This window comes from Osmia lignaria, chromosome 3 (assembly GCF_051020975.1).
Source record: "Osmia lignaria lignaria isolate PbOS001 chromosome 3, iyOsmLign1, whole genome shotgun sequence".
NCBI classification, from domain to species: domain Eukaryota; kingdom Metazoa; phylum Arthropoda; class Insecta; order Hymenoptera; family Megachilidae; genus Osmia; species Osmia lignaria.
In genome coordinates this window covers 6,168,723-6,188,146 of record NC_135034.1, presented here as the reverse complement: position 1 = coordinate 6,188,146, position 19,424 = coordinate 6,168,723, and the positions used below count along the sequence as shown (strand labels likewise).

The window sequence follows — 19,424 nt, the reverse complement described above, 5'->3', positions numbered from 1 at the left end:
ACTGGCAGATTCATTCGCACGTGTAGAATACTTTTTAGCGTTCATTAAAGAAGAGAAATAATACAATGGAACGTTCGCGTCACGACGAACACGCGAAAAAGGATCTTTCGATGGTGGAAATACTTATCGTAGCGTGAATTTTTCTTTGACATATACATGTTTCGCTAGTGCGTATAGGGGTTAAATTACTCCATTCTTTCGTCGATAAAAATGGATTCGTTCGATCGTGGAAAAGGATATTTGCTTCCCATTTTTAAACATCGTTCTCGATCAATCGTGTTCTTCGACGTGACGCGAACCAGACGCGCGAAATTTTGAATACGTATAAAGGTACAATCTGCATTCGGTCTGCGTTCATTGAGAAAAAACGAATGTTTCTTGTTTGCATTTTCACGTATGCATACATCTATGTATATGTATATAATATATATATATTATATATATATATGTATAAGTAATATACAGTAAGTTTACAATAACGCGAAGATTGGCGGGATATTGCGCGACGAAATGCTCTCTCGAGATTGTAACAATATCATAAGGAAAGAACCGAATTTCGATGCTCGTTTACACGAATGAATTACATCGAGGTAGATTAAACTATATGTATATTTATATATATATATATATATGTTTATCGATCATCAGTAATAAATTCATGCAGAATCGACCGCCAATCGTTCGCCATTCATACAACTGGCAGCAGCACTCACTGAATTATATCGCTATACCCTTTTTAAAGTTAGTTTAGTCAAAGTTAAAGCTTTCAATGGGTTGTTTTTTCCTCTTCACTTCGTTTTCCTTCTTTACATAAAGTTTATAACAATGGTACGCCTGACTATTTAAACTTCTACAGATTTTTCTTTTTTCTCTTTTCACTCGCACGCATTCGCACACGCCCATTCGTTTGTCTCCCATACATACAAATAATTTCTCTATCTCTTGCTCTTTTCTTCAGTATCGTTATTTAACACGTTGACTCCCGGGACCATGAATTTGATAATCGAAAGAAAAAGGAACGAGAGGAAATCTAAAGTAGCAATAATATTATATAAGGGAGCAAGTTGAAATCAAAAGATAAAATAATCGTAAGGTTTCGAGTAATTGCAACAGTCAACGTGTCAATTTTTCATTCATCCCTTAATTACGCATTTTGCTTTGCCTTCCGCGTTGATTTCTTTTCGCTATTCCTTCTGTATTTCTTGTAATCTCTTTTTCATTTCATACGCGCGCTCGATACCGAGTCGATGATTCAATTAAATCATCGCGAAAATTTCAAACATGCCAATTGATGAAGATCAATGAGTTAGAATAATGGGATGGACGAAGCGCCGAGTAAAGGAAATCATGAAAATTGTATTTTGCAGGGATCGCCGTTCGCGAAACAGTAGCGTATGATAAATTTGTTCCGACAAAAAGAAATTGAAAAAAAACTCTGTCGTAATGCTGGATGATGGGAAATTTGTAATTGCGGCCAATTTGACCCGGCATGGCCACGACGAAAAAGACGCGTCTGTTTAATCCAGGCTTCTATCGTTTTATCTCTTTTATCCGCTCGTTCGTTAGCGTATCCTAGTTTTGTGAACGTGTAATATTAAGGCAACTCTTGTTACTATTTAATGATTCGCGACTTTCATCCCTTTCTCTTCTTCGTCCCTTTACTTTTACTACCGTTCACCCATCCCTTTCACGAGTTACGCAAAGCTTTCGCTACTTCGAAAATACATTTACGCTGTTTCTGTACATAGAGTATTGTTTCACCACGAGGACAGAACTCATCCTCGAGTCGAGCAAAAGTAGAATTTCGACAGAGGGAAGGAAATCATTTGAGGGTATCCAGTTTCGTGGAGTTGCTCCTCGAAGAGTTTTAAATTCGATGGACTCGGTACCCTCGACTCGAGGAAGAGTTTACCCTGTGGATTTGACTGGTACACGAAACCGATGCACAGAAATAATTCGTGAAGATGAAAAAATTGACATCCACGCACATCATTTACGATCGTGTTCCATCTGCACCACGCGTGACCGAACGAACAAGATTCAGACTTGGATCAAGACATAACGTTTTTCCTTCAAACCGTTCAAGTATATTTATACGTATATATATATTTTTGTTTTATACATAGAGAGATCGGGTGTAATAGTGTATCGATTTCGATTATTTGCAAAAGTATGAAACTCTACGGAGCTCCAGCTCATCGAAGAGCCGAGAGGTCTCTATCGACGAAGTGTTTATTCCATTCTCACTCCCTTTCTCTCCCATTCTCTCTATCTTTCTCTCTGTCTCTCTGTTTCTCCCTATTTTTTTAATTATTTCTTCTTTTTTTTTTCACATTTTTCCTCTCACTTTCGTTTCGAGATTATTTTATTATCGACAGGGCGTTCAGTGTCAAATACGTACGCTTTCATTTATTCGTTCATACCACTTACATATATATATTTATATGTATGTATTTATATATAAATACATAGATATAAAATGCATATACACGTGTCTCTTATACGTGTACATATTATGGTATATATATATATATATATATATAGATAAGTAGAAAAACTTAATCGTAGTAATTTTTTTTTTTTGTTTACGTGTTACTCCATTAAACGCCCACGTTTCGTCGTCGTTATTACACCTTTGCTCGCTTAATCGATATTACAAATAAATGAATTTTAATGAGAAATCGTACATGGAATTCGTCTTTGATCACTAAAATGATCCTTCGAAGTTTTCTGCTGTTTCTAGAACCGATGGAAATTGATCATCGAGTTCGGTTTTATACTTTCTACGAACGAGCCGAGAAGCATTTTGGTTTTCTTAGGTTTTTTTTTTTTTTATTTTCATCTATAGTAGCCGTGGGGTAGAACGTGCCCCATTTCTCAACTTTTCTTTATGCGATTTCAAGCTCTCTTCTCTTTCCTCATAAATAATATTTTCACTATTTTCGTTTCTCTTTCATGAAAGTCTGAACATCTTGCGGAGAAAACGCGCGATCCCTTTCGTGCATCAAAATTATTTCATTCCGACGATTAGGTAGCTATTAGACGATTTCGAAAATTCGTTAGAAGATTAAACTACTTTTATATCGTGAAATAGAAAGAATATTAGTAAATTTGAGAAAATTGCAATTGAATCAGTTATATTAAAATACACGATTCGTTTCTTCCGCAAGGTGTTGAGAAAGTTCTATCTTTAATAAACATTTTTATTTTCACCCTTTGTCAGGTCGATCAGCATCGTTGTTCGTGTATGCTCTTTTCTAATCGAACGCAATCGTTATATCATTCATCGCTTTGTCTTTTTGTTTAAACGAGATTGTTCTTTCACCGTTTATTTTTTATCTTCTTTTGTTGTTGTTGTTGTATACCGCTAGATAAGAATTAACTTAATCAGCCTCATCGTTACGATAAGGTTATTACTACGTTATTATTATCGAATCGCTGTTTGAAAGTTTAGCTTCATCCTGGTTTGCTCGCGTTCGCGTTAATTAGCTTTCAAATGAATTAATGTAGTTTAGGTTTATATACTTATATTTATACGTACATACTTTAATTAGATCTAGTATATGTATATATGTATATATTTATATTTACGATTTTTGTGGTTTATTTTTTATGCTAAGTCATCGTTAAGAGCTTGGTCATATGCTTTGCCTTTACGACGCTACAGAGTTTTTTTGTAAGTTTCAAGATTTCGACTTCCACCGTTTGCACGCGCAAAAATCATTACCTCTTTTTTTTTTTTCCTTTTATTTTTCTACGCAACTTTCGGCAGTCGATCCTCCCATCGTTTCCTTTCTTTCTTTCTATTTTTCGCGATCATTCATTCCTACCCTCCGTCGTTTATTTTATTCTCACGCTGGCTCTTTTTTCTTGCTCGACATCGCTACGAACGCATACCGGCGCGACAAAATTGTCCGTCGATCCGGTTAGATTCTTTGGATTTTATCACAGAAAAACAGCTTTTTAAGAATATTTCGCCCTCGCCTCGCTCCCGCAATTTCCAACGCTTTTGTTCTTACGGAAGAAAAGAAAAAAGGAAATTAATCGTGTAACACGTTTATTTGTTACACTAAAATGACCACTGAATAGATATATTATTATATTAAATGTTATAAACGTTTTCGATTGTTCTCACTTGCTTTTTTTTCTCTTTTATTTTAACAAAAATGAAACAAAAGTGTTGGAGAAAAGAAGAGAAAAGATCGTTTTCTGAATTTGAATAAGAGAAACAAAAGCGTCGGAATAATGATCGATCTTTTCACTTGTAATCCCCGAGTTCGAGGAGCGTAAACGTTGGTACATGGCGAGCTCGACTCCTCAACTTGTATCTTTGTGTCTGTTCTCCTTTTATTACACTTATGTATTCTTTTTACAGCGACGATACGAAATACGATTGAGTTTATAAAGCACTTAAGGGAAAAAACCACCAACAGCACCGACTGCACTTCACGCACACACGCGAGATTCTCGGTGCTTTTACTTATTTTTCTTTTTTTTTTTTCTCTTTTTATATTTTATTTTACGGGAATGGGGAATGTTTCTTTTACTTTGTTTCCCCTCTTTGTTTACCGTAATGGCACTTTCTTCGGCGCTTTGCAGTACAATACGTGTATACCATCGTCGACGCGCCTTAATTACGTACAGTGATTCGCAGATTTGTTCGCGAATTGAAAATATAAAAAGAATTTGTGCAATATCGTTCACTATTTCTAAACTTAAAAGGGCGATGTAGGTTGTTACCGTATAAAAATGACGTTTAAATCATAGAGAAATTGGTCGAAACAGAATATTAAAAATGATCGAAGTCAAAGATAAAAGCAAACGTTACAAGTCTAACGATAAATTCCAGTCTCGTAGGAAGAAATCTTCGAATCACTGTTCTCATATTCGATTCCTTTTTGAACGACGCAAAATATACGAACTAAAGAAAGATCAGCAAGAGCCAATAAGAAAGAAACGTGTTCGATCGCCGAGAACCTCGAAACACAAGTAGCATTCGCATATTGTCGACAAGTGTATCCTCTTTTCGCCTCTTGCACGCAATCGCACGCAGCCACACTTTCATCCCTTCCGCATAGTTACTTTAATTAATCAACTAATTAATCGATCAACGATAGTTCTATGTATCTCCACGTGTTCAGTCGAAATCCACGCGCGCAGATTAACGCGGGCAAGCGTGAAACGTGGTGTTAAGAAAGGATAAATTAAAAAAGAAAAAGAAAAAATGAAAGAAAAATGATTGAATTCGTTCTTCGATTAAAATTTTCTTTCATCCCTCTCATTCTCTCTTTTTCGACGTATTTATTTACATGTACCTACGTATAATAAGATGTCTGTGTATACGTGCTGCGAAAAAAGACGACGTTCATTAATTTTTATATGTATATATATACAATGTACACTCATGTATCTCGTGTGTGTGTTTCCGTTGAAAAACACCCCGTACAATTGGCAGTATGTTACACGTGTTTCTTCTTTGTTATTTTTTCTTTTCTTTTTTTATATCCTCCAAATCTCCTGCTTCTATAATTACATATTTAAACCCGACTCGGCTACGCGCGCGTTTATTTAGCGATCGTTTTAATGTTCTTTTACAACGTAACGTATGCGTGGTATATGTATACATGTAAGAGTGCAGGTTGTTTCATAATGAGTGGGAGCAATATAAAACACGAAAAGAAAAAAAGAATGAGAAAAATTCCTACAGATGCATCGATTAATCGAAAACAGATAGATGGAACAGAAAGTTAAATTTACCCCTTTGCGAACGACTAAGAAAATCATCGTACACGTGTTCCCTTACGCTTCTAGGATAAAGAAAATTTCAAACACTTATTCCACTAATGCGAAACCCATACGTTATGAATCACCCTGTACATATGCTCTATTTGTAATTACTTTACGTTAAAGCGTACCAATGAATTTGAAACGACGTGTGTATGTATGTGTCGCGTGAATGTTTGTGTGTCGATTGATCGATGCAATTACCAGATTTTTCTTCTCCACGCGATCCGTACACCTAATCGTACATATTAGTTTTACAGTAACAACGGTAGTAGCGATGTTTTGTAATTTATTAAAACGTTTCGGTAATCGTAGCGTTAGTAAAAGTATTAATAATAATACTATTAATAGTAGTAGTAATAGTAAGTAGTAGTAATAATCGTAGCCGTAGTAGTTCAGTAGTAAATAGCAGCGGTAGTAATAGTAACAGTAGTAGTAGTTAGTAATAGTAGCAGCAGCAGCGATAGTAGAGACGATGGTGGTGACAGAAGTGGCAATGATAATGGTAGTGGTTGTGGTTGTGGTGTTTGGTGGTGGTAATAGTAATAGTAACAATGGTAGTAGTAGTTGTAGTAGTAAATAGTAGTAATAGTAGTGTAGCGGTAGTATCGACTGGTAGTAAATTGTATTAGTAATAGTAATAGCGGTAATAGTGGTGGTATTAGTAATTAGTAGTAGTAGTAGCCGTAGTTATAAGTTAGTAGCGGTAACAATAGTAGTGGAACAGTTCTTTCACGTAGGTGGTAGGTGATAGTAAACGGTAGTAGCAGCGATGGTAAACGTTTCGAGTCAAAATTATGCGATAATATACAAGTGCTGATGGATTTTATATCTCTTTCCTTTTTCTGCCCTCCCATTATTCGTCGCGGCATTGCACTTGAACCCTTTCGTTCCTCCATCTCTTTTTCTCGTCCTCCTCGATTTCTCGTTGGCACCGAGCTGCGACAGTTCTCATTCGGAACAACGACACCGCGATCGTTCGCCTTCCTCTCCGACGCGATCAGAGGACTGAAAAACTCTGCCGATTTAGGTAAAAATTTCTACGTACGTATTTTATTTAGTTCGATGTATCGTTCAACGTTTTCAACCTTCCAGCTACGAGACAAAGTTACGGCCTCTCGAATCGCGTTCGCTTTACTTCGAAGGCGATGAACGTTCGTGAAAGAAAAAAGCAAAGAGACAACGTTAGACCGATACAAAAATCGCGGTTATTAAAACGCAACCAGTCGTCGATAGCCACGATTCTTGTACAAACCCTCGAGGAATGATAATCGAGCATACGCTCGGTGTCTTCGTTTTCTTTGCAATTTCTTTAAACACGAAACGCTATTGATCACTGTCTGTCTGTACCTGTAACTTCGACGACGAATCGTGTCCGACGTGGTTCGAGGCAGCTTTGAAGAGAAATCAAGACGAGACTGTTCGAAAGAGGATATATATACTTCGTGGTTTCCAACGTGTGACGGTGGTTTACTCGTTGCTGTTCTCGAACGGTTAAGAGGGTTGGTTCGCGCGCAACCGACAGACTTCTCTAAGAGCGTGAAAAATTTGATAGCGCGAAAACGGATTTGTAAGCGTACACGCTCGACCATTTTTCAGAGTGGTTTCAATTTGGTATAATCGTATAAAAAGTGAATCCTCCTCGGCTCGGTCCGTCGATTGAACAACACACAGCGAAGGAAGCTTCGAAGTTCGTATAGACGAAAGAAAAGTCTCGCGCGAAGATCGAGAGGAAAGTTCCGTAGCATCTGGCGTGTGTGTAGACGACACTTGGGACTTTATCCGCGAGAATTGCCGCACGATTTGGGCGGCTGAAAAAGATTCTAAATTTTCATACGTTTACGTTCGAGAATCGGGGATCGTCGTTTCGTGGCACGCACTCACTTGGATTGTTGCCTCGACGATCGTTCGTTATAGTACGTTGTTTCGTTTGTCCCTGTAACGATTATCCGATGTAGCTTCCCTTTTCAGTCGCTTAGTATCTCTGTTCTTCTTCCGCTTCTTCTGCTTCTTCACCACCGGAGAGTGGTTTCCGTTTCTCGTTTGCCGTGAAATTGTAACTGGCCGTGTTCCAACTCACGTTGTACGCGTATTCCTCGAGCAAACGCATCGATCGGCTTCTCGGAGCTTCCAGTCGATCGATCTTCGTTCACGTAATCGCGGCTAGATTAATGCGCCTTCCGGTACACGGAAGATTCACGCGCAAACCCAAAGACGCCTGGGGGCGTCCACGTCATCGGACCACCGTCCAGGGTCCCACTTTGGCTAGCACCAGTCATCTTCGTCACTGTCCGAGTGTCTCGACCTGTGTGCGTGTCGAAAACGAACATTCTACGTTAAAATTTCTAAACGAAGGAAGTGTGAGAATTAAGGATGAATCAAGATGTTCACCTGGGTGTCCTCTGTTTAGCCTGCGGTTGAGGCTTGTAACCGTTGGGTACAGGACTCGGGAGAAGACGACCACCGCGACCCATAGCCACAGCTTGCTCGAAGCTTAACGGATAGTGGCTCGGTTGCATCGGTGGCACGTGTCCTGGAGGCGGATGCTGCATGGCCGGTAACGGCACGTGTGCAGCCGGCATGTGAGAGCCGTGGGTCGGCGAGGCGTTCAACTTTGGAAAGTTGATGTTCGCCTGTTTCTTCAGTTGCAAGGTCGACGGTTTGTCAGGCGTAGGTGGTAATTGGCGACCCGGTACTCGTCTGGTCACCAACACCGGGTAACTGTGCTGATGAGGATGATGTCGATGATAATGCTGGTGCGGATGGGCAGGTTGACGACCACCGATAGGACTTGGACTTCTCGAGCGTTGCTCAAGACTGGTCGTTCCATAGGCACGTCCTCTGTCGATGTGATGAATAGGACTCGGTGTCCTCGCTGGACTGGTCGAAGCGCTCCACGGACCTGGTGAACGTCACGATTAGTGTTCGCGTTCCTAACATCGCTTATGGCTCACTATACTCTAGTTGTCCTAGGAAATTTTCAGAGAAATCTGGACGGGGACTGAACAGAGAGGAATCGCTCGAAGGGAAGAAAAAAACGTCGTTCGTATGGAGACGCGCTAACTATTAATGTCTGATTATTATACGAGTCTGAGTCTGAGATTAGCGGTTCAACGTCTAATCGATCATCGATGAAAGTAGTCGAAGAAAGGTGCAGCAAGGTTATTGTTATCGATCGACATGCCTCGTGCTAGTTTTCTAGAGATACGAAAGGTTCGTCAAAGGAGATTTTCAGGGTACGTGCGATCTCTACGAACCAAATCGATCTACGTGGTTCCATCGAAACTGTATCGCTACTTATCTTGGAGAAACGTAAGATTAGGCGTGTGTCTAGAGGGTGCGAGGGTGCGAGAGTGCTCGATATCGGAAGCGTGTGTGTTCAACACGTGCGCAACGAATGCACGACTTAAAGAAATTCTCTACATAGCCGATAAGAGAAAAGGAAAAAAGAAAAATGAAAAATAAGAACACGCTCGTTTGCTGCTCGACGTGTCTAATAGGTGTACGGCTAAAACAAAGCGTTAATCTGTGTGTCTGTTTGCTGTTGTGTCTGTGGGCAGATATAGGGAAGAAAAAGAAGAAATGTGGAAAGCCAAACGATCGCAGTCGAAGGTATGTAGTAATAAAATTTGCTTCGGAACAGGGAATCAAACGGAGTTGCGAAAGAAATTACCATCGTCGTAATAGTCGCAGTGGTCGTAATAGTCTTTGTAGGCGCATAACAGAACAAAACGAAGAAACGTATTACATCGAGTGACACAGAGCTTTCTGCCTCTTGCGAGTAAACCATTTATAGCGACATTCATATTTCTTCAAAATCGTAACTACGAATCTCTCGTTTGAAAGTTACACGAAAAACATTCAGAATATTGTGCTATAAAACGTACAAGTGGTTTGAAGTGAAATAAATGAAGAACGGAAAGAGAGATTCGTAGGTTGGATTTCGTAAAAAGGACTTATCGTTGCACCCGTGTTTTCTTCGTCGAAATTATCATTGCTGTCTTGTACCTCGAATCCTGTGCCGATGATTGTACTGTGACGAATGGGGATGATGCGTGTGTCTCTGAATCTCGACGACGTTGCTAACCGTGTCGCTGAATCCTGGTCCTTCGTGGTAATAATGACTGTGATGGTCGTACCTTGGTCGCCTTGGCGATTGCGACCCGTGTACGACTGGTGATCCGTGTCTCCTGAAAACGACAAGAACGTTATTGATCCAATATCGAACTTCGCGTCACCCATGATCCACGATCGGTGGAATTTTTTATTAAAAATATTCTTGCCACAAACTTTTCTTTACCTTAGACTCGGTGAACGCGATGGGTGTCTGACTGGATGCACGGGTGGATGTAGTCTCTCGCCGGCGTGGGTGAGACTCTCTAGGCTACCGGCACGGGAGTCGCTAACTACGACGTCCTGAAGCTCCATCTAAACCAACATACTCGTCGATTAGTCGTTCGTCGATTTGAACGCAATAGATCAGGAATTTTAAGGAGATTCGGGGTGTCGTCGATTCTTTGCCTTCGTTACTAGCGATTCACGCCTCGAACAAATTCTATCATTCTCGACTCGAGACCGCCTTTTGCCTCCGAAAACGTGAACCTCCGCGCGACCTTTCCGGCCGAATAAACTATTTAAATCACCGACGAACCATCTTTCGTTCGATCCTTAAATCTCAGTTACGTCGTAAAACGTGTAAAAGTTTGGACCGAAAGATCGTGCAGAGAGATCAATCGTGATCCTTGCTTGACTGATATCTCTCGATAAACGGCAGACAATCTCGACGATGAGAAGAACATTATCGTTAAAGATAATACAGGCACATCATTGTACGGCGCGTGTAGAAGCATGCAATCAAAGTTTCTCAGGCATGCACATGCTAGCTGAGCGGTAATCTCGTTTGGAGGTAGTTCGGTGAAGAAAAAAAGAAAAGAAAAAGAGAAACGAGTGCGAGATTCCACTACCTTCGAGCACCTTTCAGACTCGTTTCAAAGGTAGTTCACATTACTTACCCGGGAAACGGACATACATGGAACTATATAAACGAACAACAAGACACACGGAGAACGAGGCAGTCGCAGCGCTAACGCGAATGCTTCGTTACTCTCGAGAATACATAATGTATAATGTATAATCTCAAGGCTGAAAGCAGCTAGGGAGAAATAGGTGGGGGTGGTTATCTCTAACGTCCGCGTCGAACGTTTGCTAAAAAAATTTCGTATTTTGGATATAATGAGGCGTGGATGTGGGGATATCATCTAGGTGGTGTTCTAGACAAGGTCGGTTCTAATCGATGTATTTACAATTACGCTAATGAACATCGTTCAAGATCGATTCAGGATCCTTCTACTCGCTACTGGCATCATAGCAAAAACGTAATCGTTTGATAAATCGATCTTGAACGAATTAGAATGTCGAATATCGCGCGCGATGCTTCGATCGACCGTACGCGGCTCTAATCATCTAGATTCTACCCTAATCTAACGTGATACGATAACGAAAGAAAACGAACGGCCGATCTAGAGGCGATTTCGATTCCGTCTATCAGGATTTTCTTCTGAAAGCTAAACTAAGCCCCGCGTAGATGATAACCGGCGACGAACGACGACCCGTTCTAACGATCTAAATCTACGAAAGCGTGACGTCACATTTAGATCTATGTACAAATTGTCTTTCGAAACGATCTAACAGCACGAAGAAAAAAAAATCTATACGCATCCCGATCGAAGCGAGTATCCTCGATCTAGCGCGATCCAGACACGTAGCCTCGAGATGATCGAACCGAACAAGGCGACAAGTAAAAAATTGATCAAAGGAAAGGAAGACGAGTTAGGACGAGGCCAACGAGGGCCGGAGACGCGACGAGGCGATAATTGTTGGTTCTCTATCGCGACCGATCGAGGGGCGGGTTTAAATCGATATCGTGGTGGATTTTAATTGAGCCGAGAGACCTTGTGGTAACGGATCGAGGAGCGAGGTGCGTAGGTATTCTGGTGTTGATAATACGAGGGTGGTCGGTGAGCATGATGATGATGGTGATGGTGATGGTGGTGGTGGTGGTGGTGATGGTCATAGTATAGATCATTGTCGGTATCGTAGTATTGGTCGTGATGGTGATGGTGGTAGTAGTAGTTTTGATCCTGCTGGGAGGGCACCTCAGCCAGCAATGGCTCTAGCTCGGGGGCGCGATCCTCGTCATTAACTACAGGTACAACCCCAGACCCACCCCCTCCCTGGCTACTCTCTCCGCTGCTGCCTAGTATATCGTACTGGTGGGACATCTTCCAGTTCACCTTTTTATTTCTGAAATCAGAGAAGCGTGATCGATTGATTAATAACTGTCCGAATCGATCGGGGAAAACGTCTGCAAATACCTGATGCTACGTTGACGTCTGTGCTCGCCGGCTGCGAGGACCCCAAGGGCCCCGTCGTCTTCCTCCATGTGTTCCTTGTGCAGATCGAGCTTCGTTTCCGGCGTTGCCCGTACCACCGGCTCCAGGCTGTTCGCCCTACTTCCGATCCCGTGATTATTTCCCGTATGATTTACAGCCGTCGCGTCCAGTATGCAGTCGAGGAAGGCCGATTTCTAAATTCGAACGTGCGAAACCATACCGACTATCAGAACTGCTGCACCATACTTTCTTTCTACGTGAATGGTCTTTGCTTTTGTCTCGTCGATCGACCATTAGACGATCGTTCGATCCCCAAGCCACTCATTTTATATAACACGTACAGTATGTACAGTCACATACAGGCTTTCGTTTTTTTTCGTTTCTTCATCTTCTCTCTCTCTCTCTCTCTCTTTCTCTCTTTCTTCAGTGCTTTCGAGTATTAAAAGAGAAACGGTTGATAAAATTTTAGTTTTTTCAAAAGACAAAGCCCATGCTAGAAAAAGAGTATCGTGATGGTGCACTTGAGAGTATCGCTAAGAAATAAAGAAACATCTTCTCTTCTAACGGCCAGAAAAAATACACGCTGCGTGTGCGAAAATAGAGAATACAGAAACACTTTGAATATCGAAAAGTTATAGTAAAAAGTGACGAATTTATTCGTGACGGTGAATATCACTCGGATAAAGCCTGTATATGTTTGTTAAAAGCTGTATCTTATGTGTACAGGGTGTTCAAACGTAGAGTTCTAGTTTTAAATGTTAGGTAGCACTCGTTGAACTGATCATGTTCTTACTTTTATACTTACAAATAGTGTTCTACGTGTCCTCTTACCTCTTATTTACAGTCTGACACTTTGATCGTCACGTTACCCATATTTGCGAGGGACAATCTTACTTACCTAATTTGAATCAAGTACCATTAAAAATAAAATTGTTGTTCAGACAGGGTTTTAGTTCATTTTCATGGCAATCAAAGCGTCAAAGGGTATTATTTTAATAATGTTAATATAAATATCTAACAAGTAAGAATGTGATACTACCCTTAAAATTCATCCACACTATTTCATTGCCACTAGTCTGTAGATTGTGAACCCTTTTTTCAACACCCTGTACATGTTAACCATTACATTATTCATTGGTCAAGTGTTACGGGTGAGCATAAAGTATCATATACATATATATGCAAGTAGATACACTTAATTTACTTGTCACTGTGGGAATGTAAATGTTAGTAAGCATGCAACAAGATGCACCAACCATCGATGTTACTTTCTTTGTTAGTCGTTTTATATTATGCATTACAAAATTAAAAAAAAAAAAAAGATTACGTTACCATATTCCTGATACTTTGGAATTGTTTTGCGAGAAACGAGAAGGATGAACATCGACGATTTGTGAGTTCTTCTTCAAGGATATACCAATACACATATGCGGACAAGTCGTGGACAAACAGAGTACAGAAGCCAATCACAAACGAACAAAGGTGACGGGAGCTAATCATCGCTGTACACACACACAATAATTAGACGTGGGTGTTGGTTTTTATTCGAGGTATCTACATGCCTACGATACGCCACTCTCGGCTAAGATTCATCTACTCTTTAATTAATTACCTTTTACCAAATTTACTTTGAACGCTTATAAAATTACTACCACGAAGATACTTTATCTACAGCGAAAATTAAATCAAACACGGAAGACTTTGCGGCTTCCGTCGATCGGCAACGAAAAATATTTGCGACGATCGGGACGATACTCGTTTCCTCGTCGAGCAAATAATCTTCGTTGGATCGTGAAAAAAAATACATTTGGTTGTTCACAGCATTGCTCGTTTCGATAAAAAATGCCCGTCACCGAATCTTTTGCGGAAAAAACTTGTAAGATCTAACTACTTGATCGTGTCTGATAATTATTGTTTTGTTTCGTGTCTGTATGTCAGAGTTAAAATTCACTACAGGTTGTATTTCGTTGAAAGAAAATCGTGTTCGAGGGTACAGAAGCCATCGTAAGAGAAACTAGCAAGGCAAACGGATCTACGGAAACGGTACTCGATTAATGTTCCTTAAGAATAATTTCTATGCTACGCTGCTAGTCTTCGGTCAACGTACCGGTTGTCTCAAACAACGCGTACCATTTTAAAATTCGAAATTTTCCATGGCGAAATAAATGAAGAGGTCATTTACCATTTTGCTTAGATACTTGTACCGTCAATTTAAATACAGGGTGCAAAATGGCAAATAATTTCACGATTTCCTTCGCCACGGTGAATTTTCACCTTTTCACAGTGTACACCTTTCTCGAGACAGCCTGTACAATAGACAGACGGGAAGAAAAATAATGTCTAGTACATCTAAGGGTGCCGAAAGTCTAACTCGAGGAACGCACATCAACGTTACTTCTCCTTGAAATTGTATAACAATCTACGCGCTGGGAAAGATCAATTAAAATAAGAAGTGGGTTCCTCGATCTTGCTAAGATACTATCAAGAGCTCTCGTAGGGAGGCTAAAGAAAAGAGAGGAGAAGAAAAAAGTAAGTTAGAGAAAGATAAACATTTGAAGCAGTGTATCGTATAAAAAGGAAAAATGGTAATTCTGAAATTATCTTGGAGCGGAAGAGAAAAAGGAAGAAATGTCTATTGCTCGATCTAAGATCGACTACGTTCTGATACTAGCGATCATAGACACGGGCTTGGATTGGCTATCGATCTAAAAAAGAGATCAATCGAAAATAGACGATAGTTGCTACTGTTTAACCTAAATTAAACGGAACGATACTCGAGGCAAAAGGCGAGCTATGTTCGAGGATTTACCAAAGTACCTTCAATCATTTTTTCTCGGGTCGGTTTCATTCTACGAGGTTCGACGTACTGGGTCATTTACTTACATACAGCTATATCGTGTTCTCGAGGGGCAAAGAGTCGATCACGATCACTAAAAGAACTTAAAACGTTACAATTTCGTGCATGATCCGGCAAGATTTGTAAAGATTCGATGAGAAAAATAATTCATATATCACTGTTTCATCGCAAAACGAAAGAGAAAAGATGATGCACAAAATTGAACGGGTGTCAACTAGTTTCAAACAGTATTATCCTAGACTAATATTGCTTATTATTTGAAGAGGAAACGTGCTGTTATAAAAAGGAAACTCTTTGAAAGGAAAGACTAAAGAATTATCTAATAGATCTATATAGTGTGAACCTGATAGATGCTCTAGTAAATAGTACAATACTTTCACTAAATTTATATAGATATATATATATATATATATGTCAAGTGCCTAAAAAAGAAGAAAAGTTGGAGCGTGTGAATGTAGTTTTGTTTCTAACGCACCCATCGTTGATTTGTCCTTCTTAAAAAGTAAAAACATTAATTTTCTGTACCGGTAAAGATAATTTAAGGTTTGTCTTGCTGGCAAGGGATGCATATCAACGGTAGTTGCGTTTTCAGTGATTCAAGTCAGTGATTCAGTGACAGCGAAGAAATCGATGGAAGAATCAAACGGTCTACGAATGTGAACGAAAGGAAAATTCCAACAGAAACGTACAGATGTTTGAAAAGTGTAGAAAACAGTGTGTGCTATGTGTGTGTCGATGCATAGAAAGAAATATACAAGACGGAAAAAAGGAGCAGAGATACAACTGCCCAAATGTCTAATTGATAAATTAATTTTCTGCAACTTTTTCGATCGACGATCGTTACGAATACTAATATATATTTTATGTACACGACAGGCTACTGTGTCTCTGCACGGATTATTCATTGAAATATCAAACGAAGAGAAATGGTATTATGTACAAGAAATAAGTCAATTGTTCGCTGCAAAGTGTTGAAAATCTTGGAACGAAATTGTATTTGTAAAAGTTTCGAAAATGTTACGAAGAAAAGTTGAAAAGTTTCTCGATAATTCTACTTTGCAGTGAACGTGCAAACGTGTTAAAGAAAGTGTTCATAAAAAAAATGGGAAAGAAAATGATAAATGAATTATGGTAAAGAATGTACAAAAGGAAAATGAATGGAAACGAAAGAACCGGTATCAAGATGATAATAATAAGAGAATAATAAGTAAGAGAAAAAGTAAGTACTACCGCCTGGGCTGCAGGACTTTGCCCAGCATTATCGTTATCGATAAGATCGTTATCGTTCTGGAAAACAAAGAGAAAAGACACAAAGAGATGATTGATAGCTGCGTGAACAATCCTCTTGTCTGGTTTGTATAATAAAAAAAAAAAAAATTGTCATATAGTTCTGTGATTAATTTCCACTTTAAGATTACTCCTACTCTAATTGACACATTAATTAACAATAACAATGATAATAAGAAATGATAAAATAATTCTATGCTCCATTAATTCAAAGGTTCAAACCTCGTTGTCGTACTCTCTTTTCTATAATTCTTTAATGGAAACACTTATAAATTCAACAGACACAGATTATTCTCTAATATTCTAATTGTAACTCATTCAAAAAATAAATTAATATCTTCCTAATATTCTATGAATAGTTTGTGTTTCGTATCGATTCATCGGGTGCTACTAAACTTTTATTTTAAAGTATCGAATTTTTTTCTCAACAGTTTCTTAACAATTAGAACATAGTTTTAAACGAAAAAAAGGTAGCAATCGATGTATCGAACGAAAAATAGATCTACGTTAATCGGTTGCATCAACTTTCGAATCGTGACGTTCGGGAAGGGTGACATCGAAACTGCTTCTACACATATTGATTCGTTTGACTAAATTAACTTAACAGACACAGATTGAACGTCTTTCTTGTTCGTTAAGTAAAATATTAACTAATTGATTTCTTTATCCCAGCGAGACGATGCAAGAATACCTAATTCATTTTCTTCCAATTATTTAACGATTGAATTTCTTGAAAAAATCTCGTTTATGCAAGGAAAATGGCACGCTGAGATAAAGAGATGCGTCTAGAAATCTTGAATTTTCTTTACTCGTTCAAATACATAATTAATGTCGAAAAATTCTCAGCACTACTGAGCACACAGTAATATAGCGTCAAGAACGTTGGGACTCGGGAAGGAAGCTTAGAATCGCGTTTATTATTTCAAAAACTCTCTTCAATTTTTATTCTCAATAATATTTCACCTTTTCAATCTTTAACTTTTTATTTTCCATAATATTTCACCCCTTCAAGCTTTAACCCCTTACCTTATAATATCGAATCAAATTTTAAAAAAAAGAAAAATTAGATGAGTTATTAACTAAATAAAAAGTTAGTTATTTTACTTTGTTTTATTTTTCTTTTTATCTTGTTAGCAAATACCCAATTTTATTTCACTCAAATAGAAAAAAAATTGTAAGACAAAGGGTTAAGTGTTTAATAATCGAGCTTCGCGATACTAAGCTTATGATGGGTCATCAAGAAGCTACATGGAATTTTTGGAAGTTCTCTATTCGAAACTTAATCTTCACACCGGCCACGTGAAATCCTACCACGAAGAAGCCAACGACAAACATCCATTCAAACTTAATCCCTGACTGGATTTCCACGAGTTTAGTTTGCTCGATTCTGATTAGAGTAATTGATTGGAAGGAAAATTTTCAATCGTCAATGAATAGAAACGTTGAATCGACAAATGAATCGTGGGAAAGCCAAAGCAGAGGTATCTCGTTCGAATAAGGAAATATATCGCTAGGGGCTTCCATTTTCGTACGAGTGAGAAATTTAGGTCGAAAACGACGAGGAACACTCACCTGTCCGGTCGGTTTTATTTGACCAAACTTAGTCGTCCTCCAACTTTCGAGTATCAGAAGGCAGACGTATATCTTACCAACGGTCATCTTATCTCTGCCTAATTCTAAAACAACATCACCAAGAAATTTAATATCTAATTAACGATACGATACGATGAAAATCGTAGAATCCTTACCTTCGTTGCTAGGTATCAAAATGTCCAACATCTTTTTCGCCTGCAAAGGCCAAATACTTCTAATCGTGTCTCTAAGTTCCTCGTTCGCTTGTTTCATCTCGTCGGCTGTAACAGTGAATCGTTTAGCATGCCTCTCTTTAATAAATAAAAAAAGAAAGTAACACCGCTTACCGCATCTCATCTTGATGCTAAGATTCTCGCGAATCAGGGCGAACAGGGTGGTGGTGAAGTTCACCTTCCCGTCGACGTCCACCGGCATGTTCATCCTGATCAGCTTCTTATAGGCGAGTCTGTTCGGACACTTGTTACCAAACCCCAATGGCGGATCCATGTTCTTCAGCATGTCGTACATCTCGGTGTAATGGATCTTCCCGGTCGCGTTCGGATCGTACTCGGCCCAGATCCGCACGAATTCGTCGAGATGATGAGCGCCCAAGATCGACGAATCTCTCGTTAGATAATCGAAATTGTCCATGATTACGGCGACGAACAAGTTCAGCATGAGGAAGGAACAAAAGAAGATGAACGAGACGAAGTAGGCGTACGCGATGTTCGAACCGCAGCCTCCTGGTTCTTGTTTGTCGGCCTTTATGTCGCAGGGCCGACCTTTGATGCAGGACAACATGATGTTCGGCCAGGCCTCACCGGTCGCGCACCTAAAGATATTAATCATTTAATGCCCAACGCTTCTTCATTATTCCTATATAGATTATGCTGACCACGGGAGTAGCCATAGTTACTATTTCTCAAGTTTATCGCGAGTTATCTATCAGTTTCGCTATAGCGGAATCCCATGGACAGCATCGAAGGATTCTTGAAAGCTACCTCTACCGAAAGTCGATGGATTTTCTAATTCCTAATGATTCCTGAAGTTTCCTTATTAACGTGTAACAAGCAGATCAACGTTTTTAAATCATTTCTCAAGAATCTTCAGGATTCATAGATGAGATTCAACCTCGAACTACATGCAAATTACACTACTAAGCGTAACACGTCGTCGACTGGGATTTTTATGAACGCTTACCCCTTCGTTTCAAGAATGAAACGTGTTAATAAGCGTTTTGATAATCGAACATGGTACTGGATCTGCTTAGATAAATCATGCATGGAGCTCTGTTCGATAACCGAGTGCAACATCAAAAGCGATACTGGTTTGGTAATTCAATTACTCTACTTTAAGCGTTAGTTTCAAGTATCACGTACGAGGCGTAGCTTGGCCCTTTCTTACATTAGTGTGTCAGTGATTTGTCGTTGTACGAAACGAAAACAATCATCTCGATTTACCTCGCTTTTAGCCCCCTTTATGTTTCTCGCGAAGAGAAAAGAAAAAAAATGAAAAGAAAAGAAATTACAGTG

The 19,424-nt window shown here is 39.4% G+C and overlaps 1 protein-coding gene across 19 annotated transcripts in view; it reads right to left on the bottom strand.

Moving 5' to 3' along the window:
* Positions 1-2,804: 2,804 nt before the first annotated feature.
* cac (calcium voltage-gated channel subunit cacophony) overlaps positions 2,805-19,424 on the bottom strand; it is an 87,759-nt gene continuing 71,139 nt past the window's right edge. For 10 of the 19 annotated variants that reach the window (XM_034326429.2, XM_034326428.2, XM_034326430.2 and 7 more), the window contains 10 exons: positions 18,240-18,724; positions 18,069-18,173; positions 17,893-17,996; positions 16,264-16,320; positions 12,159-12,370; positions 11,736-12,087; positions 10,085-10,212; positions 9,793-9,974; positions 8,176-8,686; positions 2,805-8,089 (listed from right to left, as the gene is read on the bottom strand). In XM_034326429.2, coding sequence (XP_034182320.2) covers positions 8,050-8,089; positions 8,176-8,686; positions 9,793-9,974; positions 10,085-10,212; positions 11,736-12,087; positions 12,159-12,370; positions 16,264-16,320; positions 17,893-17,996; positions 18,069-18,173; positions 18,240-18,724 — 2,176 coding nt within the window. In that variant the 3' untranslated portion in view covers positions 2,805-8,049. The remainder of the gene's footprint in view (positions 8,090-8,175; positions 8,687-9,792; positions 9,975-10,084; positions 10,213-11,735; positions 12,088-12,158; positions 12,371-16,263; positions 16,321-17,892; positions 17,997-18,068; positions 18,174-18,239; positions 18,725-19,424) is intronic. The other 9 variants (XM_034326440.2, XM_034326439.2, XM_034326433.2 and 6 more) reach the window with 5 other exon arrangements.